Source organism: Triticum urartu, chromosome 5 (assembly GCF_003073215.2).
Source record: "Triticum urartu cultivar G1812 chromosome 5, Tu2.1, whole genome shotgun sequence".
In the NCBI taxonomy this organism is placed as follows: Eukaryota; Viridiplantae; Streptophyta; class Magnoliopsida; order Poales; family Poaceae; genus Triticum; species Triticum urartu.
The window spans coordinates 569454497-569477757 of NC_053026.1; the positions used below are offsets into that span (position 1 = coordinate 569454497).

Genomic DNA, 23261 nt, shown 5'->3' on the forward strand with positions numbered 1-23261 from the left:
CTACGAACTATGAAGAAGCGATGGTAAGCCCAGATTCCGCAAAATGGCTTGAAGCCATGAAATCTGAGATGGGATCCATGTATGAGAACAAAGTATGGACTTTGGTTGACTTGCCCGATGATCGGCAAGCAATTGAGAATAAATGGATCTTCAAGAAGAAGACTCACGCTGACGGTAATATTACTGTCTACAAAGCTCGACTTGTCGCAAAAGGTTTTCGACAAGTTCAAGGGGTTGTCTACGATGAGACCTTCTCACCCGTAGCGATGCTTAAGTCTGTCCGAATCATGTTAGCAATTGCCGCATTTTATGATTATGAAATTTGGCAAATGGATGTCAAAACTGCATTCCTGAATGGATTTCTGGAAGAAGAGTTGTATATGATGCAACCGGAAGGTTTTGTTGATCCAAAGGGAGCTAACAAAGTGTGCAAGCTCCAGCGATCCATTTATGGACTGGTGCAAGCCTCTCGGAGTTGGAATAAACGCTTTGATAGTGTGATCAAAGCATTTGGTTTTATACAGACTTTTGGAGAAGCTTGTATTTACAAGAAAGTGAGTGGGAGCTCTGTAGCATTTCTGATATTATATGTGGATGACATATTACTGATTGGAAATGATATAGAATTTCTGGACGGCATAAAGGGATACTTGAATAAGAGTTTTTCAATGAAAGACCTCGGTGAAGCTGCTTACATATTAGGCATAAAGATCTATAGAGATAGATCAAGACGCTTAATTGGACTTTCACAAAGCACATACCTTGACAAGATTTTGAAGAAGTTCAAAATGGATCAAGCAAAGAAAGGGTTCTTGCCTATGTTACAAGGTGTGAAGTTGAGTCAGACTCAATGCCCGACCACTGCAGAAGATAGAGAGAAAATGAAAGGTGTTCCCTATGCTTCAGCCATAGGCTCTATCATGTATGCAATGCTGTGTACCAGACCTGATGTGTGCCTTGCTACAAGTCTAGCAGGGAGGTACCAAAGTAATCCAGGAGTGGATCACTGGACAGCGGTCAAGAACATCCTGAAGTACCTGAAAAGGACTAAGGATATGTTTCTCGTATATGTAGGTGACAAAGAGCTCATCATAAACGGTTACGTTGATGCAAGCTTTGACACTGATCCGGACGATTCTAAATCGCAAACCGGATACGTGTTTACATTAAACGGTGGAGCTGTCAGTTGGTAGTTCTAAACAAAGCGTCGTGGCGGGATCTACATGTGAAGCGGAGTACATAGGTGCTTCGGAAGCAGCAAATGAAGGAGTCTGGATGAAGGAGTTCATATCCGATCTAGGTGTCATACCTAGTGCATCGGGTCCAATGAAAATCTTTTGTGACAATACTGGGGCAATTGCCTTGGCAAAGGAATCCAGATTTCCCACGAGAACCAAACACATCAAGAGATGCTTCAATTCCATCCGGGATCTAGTCCAGGTGGGAGACATAGGGATTTGCAAGATACATACGGAGCTGAATGTAGCAGACCCGTTGACTAAGCCTCTTCCACGAGCAAAACATGATCAGCACCAAAGCTCCATGGGTGTTAGAATCATTACTGTGTAATCTAGATTATTGACTCTAGTGCAAGTGGGAGACTGAAGGAAATATGCCCTAGAGGCAATAATAAAGTTATTATTTATTTCCTTATATCATGATAAAGGTTTATTATTCATGCTAGAATTGTATTAACCGGAAACATAATACATGTGTGAATACATAGACAAACAGAGTGTCACTACTATGCCTCTACTTGACTAGCTCGTTAATCAAAGATGGTTATGTTTCCTATCCATGGACAAAGAGTTGTCATTTGATTAACGGGATCACATCATTAGTTGAATGATCTGATTGACATGACCCATTCCATTAGCTTAGCACCCGATCATTTAGTATGTTGCTATTGCTTTCTTCATGACTTATACATGTTCCTATGACTATGAGATTATGTAACTCCCGTGTGCCGAAGGAACACTTTGTGTGCTACCAAACGTCACAACGTAACTGGGTGATTATAAAGGTGCTCTACAGGTGTCTCCAAAGGTACATGTTGGGTTGACGTATTTCGAGATTAGGATTTGTCACTCCGATCGTCGGAGAGGTATCTCTGGGCCCTCTCGGTAATGCACATCACTTAAGCCTTGCAAGCATTGCAACTAATGAGTTAGCTGCGGGATAATGCATTACGGAACGAGTAAAGAGACTTTCCGGTAACGAGATTGAACTAGGTATTGGATACCGACGATCGAATCTCGGGCAAGTAACATACCGATGACAAAGGGAACAACGTATGTTGTTATGCGGTCTGACCGATAAAGATCTTCGTAGAATATGTAGGAGCCAATATGGGCATCCAGGTCCCGCTATTGGTTATTGACCAGAGACGTGTCTCGGTCATGTCTACATTGTTCTCGAACCCGTAGGGTCCGCACGCTTAAGGTTTCGATGACAGTTATATTATGAGTTTATACGTTTTGATGTACCAAAGGTTGTTCGGAGTCCCGAATGTGATCACGGACATGACGAGGAGTCTCGAAATGATCGAGACATAAAGGTTGATATATTGGAAGCCTATGTTTGGATATCGGAAGTGTTCCGGGTGAAATCAGGATTTTATCGGAGTACCGGGAGGTTACCGGAACCCCCCGGGAGCTATATGGGCCTTAGTGGGCCTTAGTGGAAAAGAGAAGAGGCAACCAGAGATGGGCCATGCGCCCCTCCCCTCCCTTGGTCCGAATAGGACAAGGAGAGGGGGTCGGCCCCCCTTCTCCTTTTCCCCCTCCACGAATCCTATTCCAACTAGGATTGGGGGGGGGGGCAATCCTACTCCCGGAGGGAGTAGGACTCCTCCTGGCGCGCCACCTCGAGGCCGGCCGCACCCCCCCTTTGAGCCTTTATATACGGAGGCAGGGGCACCCCCTAGAGACACAAGTTGATCCACGTGATCATATTCTTAGCCGTGTGCGGCGCCCCCTGCCACCACAGTCCTCGATAATATTGTAGCGGTGCTTAGGCGAAGCCCTGCGACAGTAGTACATCAAGATCGTCACCACGCCGTTGTGCTGACGGAACTCTTCCCCGACACTTTGCTGGATCGGAGTCCGGGGATCGTTATCGAGCTGAACGTGTGCTAGAACTCGGAGGTGCCATAGTTTCGGCGCTTGATCGGTCGGGCCGTGGAGACGTACGACTACATCAACCAAACGCTTCCGTTGTCGATCTACAAGGGTACGTAGATCACACTCTCCCCTCTCGTTGCTATGCATCATCATGATCTTGCGTGTGCATAGGAAATTTTTTGAAATTACTACGTTACCCAACAGTTGGTGCACCCCTTTAGGGAAGAAAACATCTATCGATAGCATGTCCTACGGTAACGGACACTTGGAGTTGTATCCCGATCGATACAACTAGAACTGGATACGTGTGATGAGAACTGGATGCTGATGAGAATTGGATTGTGATGATAACTGGATAGTGTGGCTCTGGGATTGCTTTCTCGCAGGGAGTCGAGAAAGGATCTCTGACCGAGGTTGATAACACTTCTACTACTTTACTTTATGCTACTCTACTCCCTCCTGTTGCTGCAAGATGGTGGTTTCCAGAAGATGCTAGTCTTCGATAGGCTAGGATTTCCCCTTCCCTTCTGGTATTCTACAGTTTAGTCCACAGATACAGCCCATCTCCTTTGATACAGATGCATATTGGTTTAGATTTGATGTAAGTCTTGCGAGTACTTTGGATGAGTACTCACGGTTGCTTTGCTACCTCTTTTTCCCCTATACCCGGTTGTTGCGACCAGATGACGGATCTCAGGAGCCAGACGACGCCACGGATGACTACTGCTACCCCGAGGGTGCCTACTACTACGTGACGGCCGCCGACGACTTGGAGTAGTTAGGAGGCTCCCAGGCAGGAGGCCTTGCCTTTTCGATCAATGTTGCTTTTGTGCTAGCCTTCTTAAGGCAAAGCTTGTTTAACTTATGTCTGTACTCAGATAGTGTTGCTTCCGCTGGCTCTTGTGTATTCAAGCTTATGTATTCGAGCCCTCGAGGCCCCTGGCTTGTAATATAAAGCTTGTATTATTTTAATTTGTGTCTAGAGTTGTGTTGTGATATCTTCCCATGAGTCCTTGATCTTGATCGTACACATTTGCGTGTACGATTAGTGTACGGTCAAATCGAGGGCGTCACAAGCTATCTGATACCTTGTAGTTTATAGATCAATTTTATTTACTTATTTCCCATGAGTATTTTTGTTACTATGAACTTCCAAAGATGACTAAATATTTCTGAATATGAGTACAACAGAGCAGTATTTGCTGGTTTTGACCTCCATAAGCTCAAAATCTGAGGTTGAATAGTTGGAGTTATTGGTACATAAGTTCCTGAATCCATAGCCATCTTGTTTGCATGTTTTAGAGATTCCTATAGCGCAAGATTTGAATTTTCCCATGAAGGGGCAGCAAAGGGTTGCTCCCCGGGAATGCGATTAGGCGTGTTTTTGTGTGTGCTTTACATAGCTTGTTTTGGTGTAATCTTTAAAACTTTTATGTATGTATCTACAGCAGGTTGCAGCACCAATCCACCGAAGATAGCCTTGCACCACCTCCCTCGCAACGGTTGAGGCGAGTACACCGGGAAACAATGGCTAGATGGCTCTCTTTATATTATGTTCATGTTCACCTAATTCATTTACATTCATGCAATGGTGAACACACAATTCCCTAGTGTATAGTTCGATATAGCATACCACTAGTATGTGATAGGGATTGTTTCTTCTTCTTGGTTCTTCTTGATTAAAAATCCAAATCTTCCGGGTTCAAGGAGTGATCCTCGCTTCGCGAGCGTATGGTCCTTTGGGTCCGTCCTCATGTTATGGTCCTCTCACTTGGTGAGGGTTGAAAAGGAGTGAGGTGAGACGTCGCCCCTCCTCAGCCTACTCGTGGTTGTCAGCCTCACGTCACAAGGACCATAAGCCATATCGCTGATGCGGCCATCAAAGGCATATAGCTTGTGGGAGGTGGACTAGAGGATCTCCTCGCTAGACTCCTTGGTTTCTTTGATCCTTTCATTGCATTTGAGGGTTCTATGATGTCAAGTGGTGTCTTTGTCCCTTTGTTTAGTCTGAGCTTTATTGCTGATCCTGAGCACGACTTGCATATTGTCGGTTTGCCTTTCTTTGCTGAGTGTTGTGGCTTTGTGTTGTACTCCATGTTATAAGGGCTTCATTAGTTTAAAATCGGGCAATGACCTCCTTTCTGAAAGAAGGGTATCCTCGGACGTAGGAAGCGAAGACCATGATGTATTATACAGACCGCCCACTGGGCCCATGTCCTCGACGCATCCCTCAAGTCCACATTTGTCAACAGCCTTTGTGGCAAATTCTAGGACCTGTGGCGTCGACGTAGCAGCCGGAAGATGCATTGAGGCCATGTCGGTGGCCTTGGGCAAGGAGAATGCGAAGAGCTTATAGTGGGCATGGCGTGTGGAGAAGCAGGTAGCCGACAATCACCTGGCAGGTGTGGATTTTGCTGTGTGAAGATAACGGGGCTGTGGTCGAGGAGCAGTAGCAACACTATGATGGTGTAGTGCAATGGAGCGGATGGATGGGGATGAGTCCAAGGAACCTATTGGGTCATTGCTAATTTTTAGATTATATTCTTCATAGTGTACAGTAGATGGACAATAATTTTAGCTTTGTTGGAAAAGGGAATGCCTAGGAGGCGCTCAGGCACACTTAGATGCTATGAAATGACCAAACACCTCACCTAGGGTATAAGCGGAACTCTAGGTAAGTGTCCACTCAAGTGAGAAATCATGCCATATTGCATTGACAAACAAAATTGGCCATCTTCCCTTGAAATAGTTGGTAGCTAGTTTACTTACTTATATTATCAAAATCAAGATCGATACACATACAATATCTGAAATACAACCTGGTAGTCAAATTTGTATGTCCATCTATGTTGCGCCTAGGGCGCTTAAGTACCACCTAGGCGCTAGGCAGAGATCAGCTGCCTCGCTTCTGTCTAGCGCTTTTTTCAACCTTGAATGGATCTTCACCTCGCTTCTGTCTAGCGCTTTTTTCAACCTCGAATTTTAGCCGAGTTTTTGGGTTTGTGGGGTCAGTTAACTCCATAGCTTCGTTGTAGAATCGCCACTGCAATGAGGAATGAGGGAGCGAGAGTTTCTCGAGGGCAGTAAGCATGCGCTTGACGCATCGCCAGAGACGCAAGCATCGGAGGAGCGGTGAAGCGAATGGCCTAGCCGCGGACTAGTGAATCAAATGTAAGAGAATGTGAAGCACCACACAAGTCACTATCACTGTACATCTACATCCATCAGACCAAGCCATAGAGTAGTTTCGAGTGAAAATTCGGAGCACTAATGTTGTCTGGTTAGAAGTTTGGGCACCAGACTACACTAGCTCGACACGTCGAACGTACTTTAGTCAATAGTAATTGCCCATGTCCTATTTGATAGTATCTTGCGGAGTTTTACATCACCATCTCCCTCTTGCGGCCTTCCCCGGTTGATGCATGAATGTTGCCTAAAGTTTGGCCATTCGGTAATATGAGCTACGCCATGTGGCAAAATTGCCATGGTCCCTTTGGTTGTAGAGATGAAGTGGCGCCCTCATTTCTCCACTTAAAGGAAGTGTCTAACACCTTCGGTCCCACCTTCTCATTGCTGCAAGGTTCCTGATTCGTGGTATGCGGGTTGTCACATGGGGCTATCAGATTCCCAGCTGACGTGATTGAGATTCATGTTGACTCAGCATGGTTTGGGTGACTCTCTTGTCCGGTGCTAGTAGATCATAGGGGATTTGGCAGTGATGTAGTTTGTAATGCATATTGTGTCACCATCGGTGTAGGAACAAAATGCTTCATGCCCGTCTTATTTGTAGAACAGGTCGTGGCCTTATACAATTGAACGAAGATATAAAGAATTGGTCGTGTCCTGATACAACTGAACGGAGAAAGAGCGATGAGGGGATATTTACGTAAAGTAAATTTGTGCGATTAATGTTGATTTCCAGATTATTAGCAATGACTGTAATTACTGATATTTTACATATTAGTTGCAATCAATGCAATTGTTGATGCTTCCAATATTAATTGTACTTAATGCAATCAATGATGTTTTCAAATTGTGGTGATGTGATGGATACATCATTGACGGGGCCCGCGACATGGATATAGTTGGGTTTTTTTGAATAGTTTGAATTGCTTACCACATGTGTCACGTGGTGAGATATAGTTGGTTTAATGGTTTAGATCATACGGATTCACCAAACTCGTGCTTTTACAAATAAGTAGTAGATTAAAATATTTAAATAATTGGGAATTTATTCCCTGGTAACCTTTTTATTTTCTGTTTTATTAAATCGCTAGATGACGATCCAGCGGCTCCGTTTGAACGGAGGAGGGGCATGGGCGAAGGGCGAGCGCTCATATCATGGGATGGAGATCGAGCGGTCGCGTTTGGTGCCGAAGAACGCGCAAGCGATGATCAGCAGATCCCGCCCGCGAGCGGCATCGATGCAGAAAGCAGAGCGCGGCAGTGAGGGAGTGTGGACGGACAGAGTGGAAGCAAACGGGAACACATGTTTGTCGAAGTGCACATGCCGTGAGGTAAGGACGCGTCCAGAGGCGCGATCGAAACACCAGTAGCAGCGGTGGTCGGAGCAGTACTCAAGGAAAATGCACGCGCCGGAATGATGATGGAGTTTGTGACGGTAGGTGGCTGAAGTATTGGGTAGCCTAAACAGACGAAAACACGAAGGATGGAGTAATTGGGTGCAACTCCAAGGAGGAGTTCGTGCAGCATGGTGGGTGAAGTAGGACGGCAGGGCCGGCGGTTCAGCAGGAAGGTGGAGGTGCTGAGCGCTTCGGCCTAGAAATGAGGCAGCATGGAGGAGTGGAACAACAGAGAGCGAACGTTGTCGTTGTGTGTGCGCAAGATCCGCTCAGCTTTTCTATTCTCTTGACGGGTGTATGGACAGAAGAGGCGGAGGACACTGCCATGGGAGGTGAGCAGAATGAGAACAATGGCATTGTCGAACACTCGAACTCACGGCCATTATCAGTTTGCAAGGCAAGAAGGGGCTGCTTGAACCGAGTCTGAACATACGCATAAAACTGAACAATGACAGGCAGTGCTTCATCAAGGATTACAAGAACTGATAACCAGATAGGCTACTGACAGAGAAGTCCAAATATGTAAATGCAACAATTGGAAAGGAAAGAATCAACGACTATGCGATTCCTGAAAGGGCAGCCGTGTGTGTTTGCCAAGACGACACGCACGACAGGAGTGTGGCGAGGACTGGGTGCAGGCGAACTCGAAGCCATAGATCAGAGGACGCCCGGGGTTCCCCATCTACTGGTGCCAGAGATTAGTGGTGACCGCGCCAGCGAACGGAAGCGCAAGGGGTGGTGAGGATGTGCCGGCCACGCGATACAGATCACCCTCGGAATCACTATGGAGAACCACCGTCCAGGTGCGGAGGTCCTTTACTGAAAAATCAAACTTATCAAATTCTACTGAAACTGTATTTTCACGACAAAGTTGACCAAGAGAAAGTAGATTTTTGATAAGCGATGGGGTAAGAAGGACACTACGGAGCTCTAGAGGAGTGATGGAGGTGGCGAGGGAACCGGTGCCGACGTCCGTGATGGGTAAATGAGCACCGTCCCCGATGATGACGGAGGCGTGAGTGGAGGAAGGACGGATAGAAGAGAGTGTAGCAGGGTTTGACGCCATGTGCGCAGCAGCACCCGAGTCGAGATACTAGTCGACGGTGCTACCGGACGACGAGGGGCCGAAGGTGGCGCTTTGTAGAGCGGCTTGGAGCGATGCCATGTCACAGGTTTGCTGCGGCTGCTGAGGCGGAGGCGGTGCAGGGGCGTAGCCATAGGGAGGCGACACACCTCCAGGGGCGCCGTACCCATAAACTAGTGGAGCAGCATGCGGGGACGACATGGCCATCATGGCTTACCGATGACGGGTGCGAGGACGTGGACCGAGCAGGCCGGCACCATGAGCACGCAAAGCGATAGGGCAGCCCTAGACAAGCCAGGTCCTGGAGTTCGCACCCGGTGCAGGCGCAGGGTAGCTCGAGGGAGGCCATGGTGGTTGCGGGCTAGCGGAGCTTGAGGCCCCTTCGTTGCTGATTTCGCGCTTCTTCCCGCGCCCGTGCCCACGTCCAGCACCAGAGGAGTTGGGATCGATGATAGGAACAAGAGGGCTCGGCACGGCACGACGCGTGGTGATGACGGCATGTGCGCCCTGGTGACACGTCGCCTGCTCAGCGCGAAGCTCTTCCAGCAGCACAAACGACCATGTCAGCAAGAAGGAGAGAAGAGAATCGCGGGACGTGATGTGCGGGAGGGCCGCATGGTACTGGTAGTTCAAACCGCACAGGCACAGCAGATGGAAGACGTACATGTCGCGTTTCGGTGACCGGTTGGCCCAGATCGCGAAGTTGGTCGATGTAGACCTTGAGCTTGGTGCAGTACTACATGATGGACACGCCCCCTTGCATGAGGGCGTGGTACCCCACGTCTATGTAGATGGACGGGAGAGTTGGTTGGCCTGGAAGATGGCATCGACGGCGGCCCAGAGCTCGGCAGCGGTTCCTTGGGCTGCATAACTGCATTGAGGAGTTGTGGTGAGAAGGTGGTGGAGAGCCAGTGAACGACGGCGTGATCTGCCATCACCAAGTCGGTGTCGTTGGAGTGACGAAGGGCGTCGGCAGCGACGTGATTGTGGACCTCAAACATGTCGAGCGCGGTGTCGAAGTGGCGATGCCACTAGGTGTAGTTGTTGGCGGCAAGATCAAGAACCATTGGGACAAGGCGACGGATATCAATGTCTGGAGAACAGAGGGAGGGGTGGGCTGGGCAACCGCCTCTGGAACAGCAGGAGCGATGCAGAGCGCGGTAGGAGAGGCCATGGGGCGGGGCAAGGGACCATCAGCAGGCTCGACAGCAGCGATAAGGACGGCCTCGTCGCCGTTGAGAGAGGGAGGAGGGGTGTGGATGGGGTTGGAATCCATGGAAGCGGTAGGGGGATCATGCGCGAAAGGGTTGAGTAACTCCTCTACGTCTGATACCATGTAAAGGAGATTAAGGATTCAACACACTTTACATTAGGTCAAAGGTTGGGTATATATACAGTTACAAAACCACAGCCATGGCTAGATCGTGTGCCACTACCTCTATCATTACGCCCACTACAGGCACTAACACGGACAGGCCATGAGCACAACCGCTTACAGTGACCACAGTGTCAACACACGCGCACAGAGAGACTGTGTCTGCTGAAGTCACGATGGGAAGTATCACATACTGATTATCGTACATATGATACTGCTAGTGTATGATACTATCTTTATAATGCATTAGCATATCTTAGCATCATAATGACATCATTTATTGTCATGCATTACACATACTAATATATCATTTAATATAACTAGCACAAATGCACATGCGTTGCATCGGGAGAAACAAATCCTTTTGGCCACCATCGCCGATGGTGGTCACGCGAGTTGTCCACTTATTTACGATGAACATGGTCCATCCCGAGGCAATCAACATGGTACTCACACTCTTGCATGCCCCTATTCCGCCTCCATGTCGAAGATGTTTCCTAGGGGAGACTTTAACACATCGACCTTCTTCTTGTCAATCGACGTCCCTTCATCGGGCATAAGTGTGTCCAATGAGTTGCATTACATCAGTAAGCACACGACACACTCCTTGATAGCGTCGTGCCACAACAGCTTCTCTATCTCCGAGGATGAGATGTCGATCGCTTGTCATCGTCTTTGTCCTCCAAGGAAGACATGTCAATAACCCTGTTGGTGATCAACGACACAACATCTCAAAAACTCAGTCCAGTAGAAAGGAAAAGCGGCAAAAATTGTGTCGTTGTTAATTAGCTAGATTCTGAACACCAAAAATAGTAGGAGTAGTAGATATTCCTATGATCATTTTAGAGGGCATTTTTTATTACGGAATCATATCATGGTGGTCAACACTTAGAAAACTACCGTGACAAACCCTGTTACGCAATAAGTATCTAGGCCAAAAAGCTGTGTCACAGGCCTATCGGAAACCTGATGATTCACACTTTTGGGCTTGTCTAATGGCATTAAAGAAACATCTTTTTCCGTTTTGGATCCTTCGCAATAAAAGACAGGTCGGAGATTCGTTTTGGGAAGATAACTGGTTAGGCAATGCCAGCATGCGGGAACAATATCTATCTTTGTACTGCATTGCTCGCGATGAGAATGATACTCTTGCGTAGGTGATCAATTATTTCCCACCCGATATTTCTTTCAGGCAGGTTTTAATTGGCCCCCTTCTTATGTCATGGCAAAATCTGCTATCCCTATTGGTTTCGATTAACCTGACACAGGGGCGGTATGTTTTTCATTGGAACCTCACTACATCTGGGTCCTTCACAGTCGACTATATGTACCACGCGCTCATGCAGTTAGAGGTCCAAGTGGATAATAACATGAAAATTTGGAAGTCCAAGATTCCACTGAAAGTTAAAATTTTCATGTGGTATCTTCGGAGGGGAGTTGTGCTAACGAAAAACAACCTCGCCCATCACAAACTGGCAAGGAAGCAAGAAGTGTGGTTTTTGTACTCACGACGAGACAATCAAACACCTCTTTTTTTCAGTGCAAGTTTGCACGCTCTATATGCACTAGTAGAAAAAGGGTAAAATTAATGTTCAGCTCATTAGTCCCGGTTTGTATTTGAGCCGACACTAATGTGACCAATAGTGCCGATTCCAACGGCTAGGCGGGCGGCACTAATTAGTACCGGTTCATGGCGAACCTTTAGTACCGTTTCGTGCCACGAACCGGTACTAAAAAGGTGCTGGCCTTTAGTACGGGTTGGTGGCTCCAACCGGTACTAAAGAGGTGGTGGTCTTTAGTACGGGTTGGTGGCTCCAACCGGTACTAAAGACCTCCCTTTAGTACCGTTTGGAGCCACCAACCGGTATTAAAGATGGTGCGTTGCCACCCGCAGTGCACAATGTTTAGTCTCACCTCGCTAGTTGAGAGGAGCTCACACCGGTTTATAAGCCACACCACGGCTACCGTGTCGAGCTCCTCTCTAAGCAGGTCTTTGTGGGCCTATTGCAAGTCTTCTGCCTTGTGGGGCCTACTGGGCCGTACGGGCCTGCATCCTGGCCCAACTAGAGGTTGGGTTTCTAGTCGTATGTAGGCCGTGCCGGCCCAGTAGGCGGGCTGTTTTTGCTTTATTTAAAAAAATAAAAAAAACCGGGACTAAACGTCCCCCAGATCACGGTGCGCCTCGTGTCACGTGGTGGGCCTTTGGTCCCGGTTCGTGTTGAACCGAGACTAAAGGGGGGACCTTTAGTCCCCAACATTTAGTGCCGGTTCCAGAATCGGTACTAAAGATCCTTACGAACCGGTACTAAAAGTCGTTTTTCTACTAGTGATGGTCAGTCATCCAAATAGCGTCCCATTTGTATCCGCCCACAAGTGTTGCCAATATTTTTCGTCATTGGTTGGACGGTATTCCAAATAGGTTCAAACCACTAATAAGGGTGGGAGCGTGTGCCTTATTATGGTCGTTGTGGCTATGTAGAAATGATGATTTTCAATGGCAACAACTTTGCTCCTTTACAGGTAATATTCCATTGTATACAATGGCTTCGTATGTGCTCTATGCTACACCGAATGGAATACCAACCATTATTCAAGGTCGTGTGTATGCAGCTGGAACGAGTGGCCAGGGAGGTTTTCATCCAACAGGGGTGGCAGCATAATCTCCTGATCGGTCTACCACGTCCTTAGACACATGCATAGTGTTGGTCTTTTACGACTTTATTGGTGCCAATATTTTTTTCTTTCTTGTGTCAGATTGTCCGTGATTGCCGGTGTGAATCCTAATCATGCAGATGCCGGATGTTACTCATTATGTTTTGTATCTACTTGATGCTATATTTTGAGTTAATAAAAGCGCCCTTTATCGAAAAAGAAAACTACCGTGACACACCCTGGTCATGAGCTTCTGATTTTTATTGGTGGTAGGTGGTAGTTAATAAATGAAAAGGCTGCAATTACACTGTTGTATGATTATTCACTGCCATAATACAATACATCACAGGAAAAATGGCACCCTGCCACAAAAATACCACTGCACACATCTTATCTGAGCTTGGTACACAACATATATTCTCGAGGCGCCTGGGCTTGGCCCATGGTACATCTAATGGGTCAGCCAATTTTATTAAAGACTTTATTATTGTTTTGTTTTTAGGAGGTCTTTTGCAGAAAGTTTCTAAAACACATGTGTTTCCGGGTCCTTTTGTCGAGTTTTTCGTGTATGCGCTACATTTGCTCTATCCAATTCATACGTGTTTTTTTAAATCCATTCATTCATGAACCCACAGTCTCGTTGTTTTTCTAAGATAGTTTTGGTACTATTTTTGTACAATAATAATGATCAACACCATCCACAATTTCCTTTAATTCGAGCCAACACCACGGCATAATTTATGGAGTCCCTCTTTTTTTTATGATTGTGAAGATAGCTTCCTTATTTTCGGATAACCCAGGACATATGAAAAGTGGTCAAGCTTTGTATAAAGAATAGAGGTGGGATAATTGCTACACAAATGCTGGCTAGCTCAGATGGGTGTGTCCGACAACATAGGCAATTCAGGTCCTGGGTTCTCCAAATACATTTTTCCCTGCTTGTCTGTCCGACTGTAATAAAATTGGCTGGCCCATCGGATGTACCATGGGCCAAGGCCTATGCGGCCAATCAAAGCTTCGTGTGTGTGTGTGTGATCGGCAACTTTTTTTTAAAACTGGAACAAACATAGATCTACTTTTAAATCTTATCCGTCAATCTATAAACAGGTGACGTATGGAGTATTAGGCAAAGAAAAGATAAAGATAAAGATATGGTAACATATTATAATTATCAATCATTTCTTTTTCTCATTTAATTAAGTGTCACCTTATTAAAAATGCCTTGATACGTAGGAGTATGATACTAGCGGAAAAAACTAGACACTTGAACAGTTGAAAATGAAAGGCGGAATCCGTGGTGCAATGTCCATGTCAAGGGACGGCAAGTGGCCCAGATCTTTGTCGTACGTGCGCGCCCACCTGAGCGCAGGGCTGGCTGGCAGCCACTCGTTCGATATCTGGGCCGCTGGCGTCGCTGTCGCACGTCGAGGCGACGGGGACGGATTTGGCATACAGCGTCCCCGGATTAGGCATGCGGCATCCCCCAACAGGTGCACGCTCCAATTGGAAACGACGTCCAGGCCCAGACGCGCGGCCAAGTTGCAGCGGCGCCTTCACATGCGCACAGCGCCCTCGACCGTCCATGTCGCCGGACAGATAGCACAGAACATTATTGGCCCCGCGCCTACATATTCAAGCACGCAGTAGCAGAAAAACAGCCAGCGCGGTAGGTAGATCATTCAAATCGATGGCGGCTGGAGGTGTGTGGGTGTTCCGGAAGGACGGGGTGATGGAGCTGGAGCGGCAGGAGAGCTCGTCGGCGTCGGGCCGGAGCGGCAAGGCGCTGGTGTACGTGCCGGCGAACGAGACGATGCGATCGCTGGAGGCGCTGGAGCGGCGGCTGGGGTCGCTGGGCTGGGAGCGCTACTACGAGAACCGAGACCTCGTGCAGCTCCACCGGCGCGACGGCGGCGTCGACCTCATCGCCCTCCCGCGAGACTTTGCGAGGTTCCGCTCCACCCATATGTACGACGTCGTCGTCAAGAACAGGCACCACTTCAAGGTCGTCGACATCGTCTGAACCATTCATGCAAGATGCTTCTACGTGCCTAGCTACTTTCCCCCGGCAGGCGCTAGTCTGTTATGCAAATAAGCGCACGTACAAAATGGTGTGCGTACGTGTTGTGTGTGAGTGATCGATGTACTAACAGTTTATGCCTTATACTGTGTGATGTCAGATGATGCTTTTGTACGTCTCCGAATTTCTCCTGTTAGCTGGTGTCAGCTTTTTTTATCTGATTGAGTCTCGGTTGTGTTTGTTACTTTTGTTGGCATGGTCATACGTGGTTGTCAACTAAAAGCAACCTGTTCCGAATTTTCCCTATGAGCATGCATGGCCACAAGTAACTGTACGTGGCCAGGCTGCATCCACACAACAATAGTGCATGCAGCTGCAAATGGCTGAAACCAAGCAAGGGACGCGTCTGTTGTTCGCGTCATTTTTAGGCATTTTTTTAAAGGAGGATGACCCAAAGTAGGATGAACCCGGCCTCTGCATCTCGAAGATGCATGCGGCTATTTTATTAATTATTTATGAAGACCTTATAAAGTAATACATCAATATGTTTAAATTTGTTATCTTGACAACATTTATCGCTACTCCAATCCACATGATGAAAAGGTGCACAAATGCTGAGCTGGATAACCAGACCTCTGACCACTTCAAGGTCGTCGACCTATAGGCATGCATGATGCATCTATAGGTACTTACTTTCCCCGGTCAAGCTTGCAACAATAAGCGCGTTTGTATAGTGGTGTGCGAGTGTTGGAGCCACAATTTATGTATTGTACTCTATGATGCCTTTGTGCTACTACTCCGTTTCTAAAGTAGCTAGTACTCCCTCCGTTTCATAATATAAAAGCGTTTTTTATACTAGTGTAGTGTAAAAAACACTATTATAAAAAACGCTCTTATATTATGAGACTAGTGTAAAAAATGCCTTTATATTATGGGACGGAGGAAGTAGAAAAGTTGCATTGCATGGTCGTGTTTGTTAACTAAACACCTTCCATTTTATAAAATTTCTAACTCTCAACGCATGGCTACAGTATATCCTACGTGGCCAGGCTTTATCCACATGTTCATGCAGCCGCAAATGGCTGAAAAGGAGTGGGGTGTCTAGTGGAGCAATGCTAAGAGCATCTCTAGCCGTTCCGCCTCAGGACGCATAAAAATCGCCCTCTGGGGGCGAGCCGGCAATACAATCGGCACTGGGGGCGGTTTTGCGCCCAGTCGTCGCCCCCAGGCATTGAAATTGGCCCACTTTTCAGCCCAATTTCGGTGAATAAAGGGTTCATATGGGCGAGAATAGGCCTATATTCAGTGTGGTTCGCCGTGTCTCGACGTTCAATTATCAACACAATTTTTTCTTATCACATATTTCATCACAGAAAAATTAAATACTTCAACAAAATAGTACAACAACAAATAGTTCAATACAAATTATATAGTTCAACAAATAAAAACTCATATTTCATCACACGGCGTCCCCCTTGAGCCCCCATAGGTGCTCAATCAGATCTTTCTGTAGTTGACGATGCACCTGTGGGTCTCGGATCTCCTGACACATACTGAGATAGGCAGTCCAGGTTGCTGGTAGCTGGTGATCAACTTCGGCTAGAGGACCCTGCCTGTAGTATGGTTCAGTGTCAAACATGGATCTTCTTTCTCGCTCTCGATGATCATGTTGTGCAAGATGACACAGCAAGTCATAATCTCCCACATTTGATCTTTGGACCAGGTATGAGCGTGGTACCGGACAACAGCAAATCGAGATTGGAGCACAACAGATGCCCGCTCGACATCCTTCCTGCAAGCCTCCTGAATCTTCGCAAACCAGGCGTTCTTGCCTCCTGGCACAGGGTTTCAGATCGTCTTCACAAATGTCGACCATCTCGGATAGATGCCATCAGCTAGATAGTACCCCTTGTTGTAGTGCCGCCCATTGATCTCGATGTTCACCGGAGGAGAATGACCTTCAATAAGATTGGCAAAGACATGAGAGCACTGCAGCACGTTGATGTCATTGTGAGTTCCTGGCATACCAAAGAAGAAGTACCAAATCCAGAGGTCCTGTGTGGCCACCGCCTCAAGTACCACACTACAACTGCCTTTGGTGCCTTTGTACATCCCCTGCCAAGCAAATGGACAACTTTTCCATTTCCAATGTATGCAGTCGATGCTTCCAAGCATCCCAGGAAATCCTCTTGCTGCATTCTGTGCTAGGATCCGAGCAGTGTCTTCCGCATTGGGTGTTCTCAAGTATTGCGGTCCAAACACTGCCACCACTGCCCGACAGAACTTGTAGAAACACTCTATGCTGGTGGACTCGGCCATGTGCCCATAGTCGTCGAGTGAATCACCGGGAGCTCTGTATGCAAGCATCCTCATCGCTGTCGTGCACTTCTGGATGGAGGTGAATCCAAGGGCGCCGGTGCAATCCATCTTGCACTTGAAGTAGTTTTTGAACTCCCGGATAGAATTCACAATCCTGAGGAAGAGCTTTCGGCTCATCCGATAACGGCGCCGTAATGTTTTCTCGCCGTGAAGTGGAGCATCGGCGAAGTAGTCGGAGTAGAGCATGCAGTAGCCTTCGAGACGATGCCGGTTCTTTGCTTTCACCCGCCCCGGCGCCGAGCCACCTCGCCGCGGCTTTTCATTGCTCGCCAGCAGCTGGGCGAGGCCGGCGAGCACCATGAGATGCTCTTCTTCCTGGACGTCGGCCTCGGCTTCCTCCTCCAGCAGCGCGGCGAGCGCTTCCTCGTCATCCGAGTCCATCGCTGAGGCAGGAAAATCGTCGAACACCTTGCGCCCGGTGGGCGTGTACCCGCCGCTAAACTGCCCCTCCGCGGCCGGAAACGGCGGCCGGAAACGCCCAGCTGCTGTTGGAGGGGCTGCCGCGGTGAAGCTCTGCTATTTTTCCGGCGGGGAATGGCTATCTAGTGGTGAAGGGCGGCGGGTGGCGCCGGGATATAGCTTGTGGCGGCCGAGGGCGCGGGGGGTGGGAGGCGAGTCGGGGAAGAAAACCTTGACTTTTCGCCTGACGTTGTGGGCCAGCTGCGCTTTTCCTTTGCGCCGGAGCCCCCAATTGCCCCCTAGTGCGGCGGGTTCGGCCTGTGATTGCCGGGCGGAAAAAGGGCTGAACCGGCGATTTTCGGCGTCCTGGGGGCGCAACTGGGGCGTTTTTTTTACGCCGGCGCCGAAAAAGTGGCCTAGGGGGCCTGTTGGGGGCGCGGCTGGAGATGCTCTAAGCGCCTGTTCGGTTGCTCTCCGGCACGGAGCTAGACCAGAAAACCTAACTCTCGGAGCCGAGAAGGAGCAGCTGATGATGGTTTTCGTGCAAAATATAAAGAGATGATGAAGCAGTGAACCGAGCTCCTACGAAATGGCGAATGAACTGTTCACAAATATTGTTGTTTTATGTTTGTTTGTTGAGTTTTGTGGCTTTGTGTTGTACTTGTCCTTATAAGGGCTTCATTAATTTAAAATCAGGCAATGACCTCTTTTCTAAAAAAAGGATCTCCTCTCACGTAGGAAGCGAAGACCATTGGGCTCATGTCCTCGATGCATCTCTCAAGTCCACCTTCGTCGACAACCTTCATGGCAAATTCTAGGACCCGTGGCGTCGTAGCGGCCGTAATATGCATTGAGGCAGTGTTGTTGGCCTTCGGCTAGGAGAATGGCAAGAGCTTGTGGTGACCATGGCGCATGGTGAAGCAGGTAGCCGGCAACGACCTCACAGGTGTGGATTTTGCAGTGTGAAGATGATGGAGCTATGGTCGAGGAGCGGTAGCAATTCTATGATGGGTTAGTGCAATGGAGAGGATGATTGGGACGAGCCCAAGGAAGCAGTGCTGAAGCCAACAGGAAGAATCTGTGGGGTCATTTCTAATTTTTTAGTTTATTTTCTTTATAGTATACAATAAATGTTTTATAATTTTAGCTCTGTTGGAAAAGGCAATGCCTAGGAGACTCTTAGGCACGTTTAGATGCTAGGAATGACCAAATGCCTCACCTAGGGTCTAAGCGGAACTCTAGGTAATTGTCCACTCAAGTACGAAATCATGCCATATTGCATTGACAGACCAAGTTGGTCATCTTCTATTGCAATAGCTGCTAGTTTACTTACTTATATTATCTAAATCGATATCAAACACACAATCAATATCTGAAATACTCATGGTAGTCAAAATTGTACGTCCACCTAGGTTGCACGTAAGGCGCTTAATTACCACCTAGGTGCTAGGCGAAGGTTAACGCCTCGCTTTCGCCTGGCTCTTTTTCCAACCTTGAATTTTAGCCTAAGTTATTGGGTCTGTGGGGTCAGTTGACTCCACAGCTTCTTTGTAGAATTGCCACTGCAAGGAGGAATGAGGGAGTGAGAGTTTCTCGAGGGCAGTAAGCATGTGCTTGACGCAACTCCAGTGCGGCAAGCATCGGTGGAGCGGTGAAGCAATTGGCTTGGCCGCGGACTAGTGAATGTAAAGCACCACACAAGTCAGCATCATTGTACATCTGCATGCATCAAATGTTCAAAGCACCACACAAGCTAAGTTGTAGAGTTGTTTCGATTGAAAATTCAGAGCACAAATGTTGTCTGGTCAGAAGTTTAGGCACCAAACTACACTAGCTCGACAATTCAAACGCACTTTACTCAATAGTAATTGCGCACATGCAATGCACGTCCTAACTGATAGTATCTTGCGGAGTTTATATTACATCGACATCTCCCTCTCGCGGCCCTCCCCGGTCGATGCATGAATGTTGCCTGAAGTTTGGTCATTTGATAATATGAGCTACCCCATGTGCCGAAATGGCCATGGCCCCTTTTGTTGTACAGATGAAGTGGTGCCCTCATTTCTCCACTTAAAGGAAGTGTCAACCCCTTCGGTCTCACCTTCTCAGCGCTGCACGGTTCTGACTCGTGGTATACGGGTTGTCATATGGGGCTATCTGATTCCCAGCTGACATGATTGAGCTTCATGTTGACTCAGCATGGTTTGTGTGGCTCTTCGTGCCATGCTAGAACATCATATGGGATTTGGCAGTGATGTAGTGTGTAATGCATATTGTGTCGCCATTGATGTAGGAACAAAATGTGTCATGCCCATCTTATTTGTAAAATTGGTCGAGGCCTAATACAATTGAACGAAGATATGAAGAATTGGCCACGGCCTGATACAATTGAACGGAGAAAGAGCAATGAGGGGATGTTTATGTAAAGTAAATTTGTGCAACTAATGTTGCTTTCCAGTTTATTTGCAATCAATGTAATTAGTGATATTTCACATATTAGCTGCAATCAATGCAATTATTGATGCTTCCAATACTAATTGTAATTAATGCAATCAATGTTGTTTCCAAATTGTGGTGATGTGATGGGATCCGGCTTGCCTGCTCCCTCCCCATGCTCCCATCCGTGCTCCCACTTCATCCTACGGCTGTCTTTTTTTTTCCTTTTTCCTTTCTAATCTAATCATCTCCTCTCTAATTTTAAGGGGGTGGGGCCGGGCCTTATTTCGTTTCAATCAAATCAAACCACGTATGCAGGAGCACGGATGGGCGCACGCGCGGGGAGCAGGCAAGTCTCGTCTGATATGATGGATACATAATTGAAGAGGATTGCGACGTTGGATATTGTTGGTTTTTTCAATAGTTTGGATTGCTTACCACATGTGTCACATGGTGGGATGTAGTTTGTTGAATGGTTGAGATCATATGGATTCACCAAACTCGTGCTTTTATAAATAGTAGTAGATTAAAATATTTGAACATTTGGGAATTTATTTCTCTATCACCTTTTTATTTTCTGTTTTATTAAATCAGTTTTTTCTAGAGGATATTGTGAGAGGGCATTAGAACACATTTTAGAAGTTTAGTCACCAAACTTCACTATCCTGAAAGTCTCTTATCATTCGTCATAGTTAATGGAAATTCGCAGGTGCGGGGGCACGCACCTGCACAGCCCTGCTCGGCCACCCGATTACATCACGATCCGCAAGGTAGTTAGATCCCGCACGAGGGCACAATATGTTTTAAGTTTTAATCTTTGAAGCTTAAGATTTTGAATCTAAAATTTACATTTTTCTCATGTTACAGAGTTGAAACTTTAAGCGACCTTTTTGTCGGTCATAAGTACAAATGCCGTGATTTTATCAGTCGCTCTTACTACGTTTCAAAACCTGACTTAACAATTCTTTTAATAAACTCGTAAAAATGTGTTCAATATGGATCTTATTTGAAAGCCTTCATCACATGAAACACGAATGTGAAACCAGAGCTTAATTTGAACTTCTCATTCAAAAGATGAAAATTTGAGAATAGGAAGCCAAAACAAAAAAGCACGCGAGGGGCCCCGCATCTGCGTGACATAAATCCTCTCCCCCATAGTTAACTTTGTCCAACTAATTTCTTGAAAAGCATAGATATAATAATAGAGGTTGCAAGAAGCATCGGTATAGTATCGTTGAGAGAGGTACGTTTGGGATGCCACCGACTTCATGCTGACAAGCTCCTGGTACTGCAAATTTGAGCACCACCACGCTGGTTTTCACACGGGGTGTGTTTCAAGATGCCTCCCACTACCATTGCACTGTACACATATGTTTTACTCCTCCTAAGTGCTATTACTCTCTTTCTACTGACTCCCAACTGCAATGATTTTAGTTTGGAGCTACTGGTTTGGTAATAAAATGTAAGGAGGCCATGGAAAAATGACAAAAAGCGACAATCAGATAGATATAATCGCCGAGTAAGGAACAGTGCATCCTTTATATAAGGGCATATGTGTACAAAAAGAAAAAAAATTAGCACCCAACAACACTTCAGGTTGAATTGAATACTCATGATATCACATCACAATAACATAAAGTTTCTTCGTAGCTTGTCCTACGCGATGCCTCTTATCTGTGCCGTTGGTCACCGTATTGAGATATATGCTAGTGCAGTACTATCTCAGCAGCAACAGAGTGATTAGTCTGTAAATTAAGGCTACGTGAATAGTAGTTTGATTCCCTCGTAGGTATTGAGTGTCACACCCCATACCCATCGTTGTCCCCGTCATGCGCCCTGTCAGCGCTCTCTCGGTCCCCCTCATGCCCGTGACCACTGACCACACCACTATCTCTCTCTCCTACACCCACGCCCACACCCATGGGAAATTCTGACCACACTTCTCTCTCTCGTACACAATATTCTCACATGCAAACGAAATATGCATGCATGCATGCAGTCTCTCTCACACTTCCTGGCCAAGACTTTTTTCTTCACAACGCTTTCGTGTCAGATGGTGTGCTTGGATTAAATGCATGCATGACCTGCTAAAAAATCGTCTCTCATTTTTTCTGTAGGTGGAAATTGTCTCTCATTGCCTCAAAAAATAACTCTCTGACACGAAAGCTATCTCTTTTTTGCAAATGAGTTCTCCCTCACAGTATTTTTCTTTTCAAAAGTTCTTCACAACGCTATCTATCTCTCTTCAATCCTAGAGAAAAAATTCTGTCAGAATCCCCCACACAGCTTCTCTCACTCAAAACACTTTTCGTACTTGTTCACGCTTTTCTCTTTTGAATTTGATTCTTTATTCTCTCTCTCGGTTCACCTGCACAGGGATGCGCTGTTCCTTGTTTTTTTAATAGCTGGCAAACAGGACTCGTCATGGGCAGCAGTGCATGTGAGATGACAATGCGACCAGCGGGTTTGGCAGGCTACTGGCTAGAACCTAGCATGCAGGACCTATCTGCTTTGTATTACTGTTTACATGGAGGTGACATCTCTTTTCTAATGATACTGCAGCGCACATACGCGTGGGCTGAGCTGCACATATCACGACGCAAACGGAGCGTCCAGATAGAAGGTGCCGCGTAGCCCCAGCTAGGAAAAAACGCTCTCATCCAATAAAGCACACGATTTACCTTTTCGGGGGCATTGTGGGGCTAAATTTCGTGTTTTGACCCTTTTCTAAAACCTATTCGAGATTTGACCCTAGTTTGAAAAAAATCAAGATCTGACCCTTTTGCTATCGTCAGGGACCATGGCGGTAGGGTGTAACAGCCTACCGCCAAAGTCCCTGGCGGTAGGGTTGCATGCCCTACCATCCAAAACCTCCTAAGTATTGAATATAGTGCATGCTCGTGCCTACCGCCAAGCACCTTGGCGGTAGGGTTGTGCAGGCTACCGCTAGTCCGGTTGCCAGTAGCGATGTTTCCTACCGCCAAAGTCCCTGGCGGTAGGCTGTTAGACCCTACCGCCATGGACTCTAGCGGTAGTAAAAGGGTCAGATCTCAAAAAAAATTCAAACTAGGATCAAATCTCGAATAGGTTTCAGAAAAGGGTCAAAACACGAAAATTTGCCGCATTATGGGACAAACTTCACCCATTGTGGGACAAACTTCACCTAGGCTGACGGGCATTATATTGTCAGCCTGGGACATCTCGATGATAACGG

The 23261-nt window shown here is 46.9% G+C and overlaps 1 protein-coding gene across 1 annotated transcript; it reads left to right on the top strand.

Moving 5' to 3' along the window:
• Positions 1-14387: 14387 nt before the first annotated feature.
• LOC125506063 (flowering-promoting factor 1-like protein 5) lies at positions 14388-15077 on the top strand. Its single transcript, XM_048670940.1, has one exon. The coding sequence runs from the start codon at positions 14504-14506 to the stop codon at positions 14834-14836; it is 333 nt and encodes a 110-aa protein (XP_048526897.1). The 5' UTR covers positions 14388-14503; the 3' UTR covers positions 14837-15077.
• The last annotated feature ends 8184 nt before the right edge of the window (positions 15078-23261 follow it).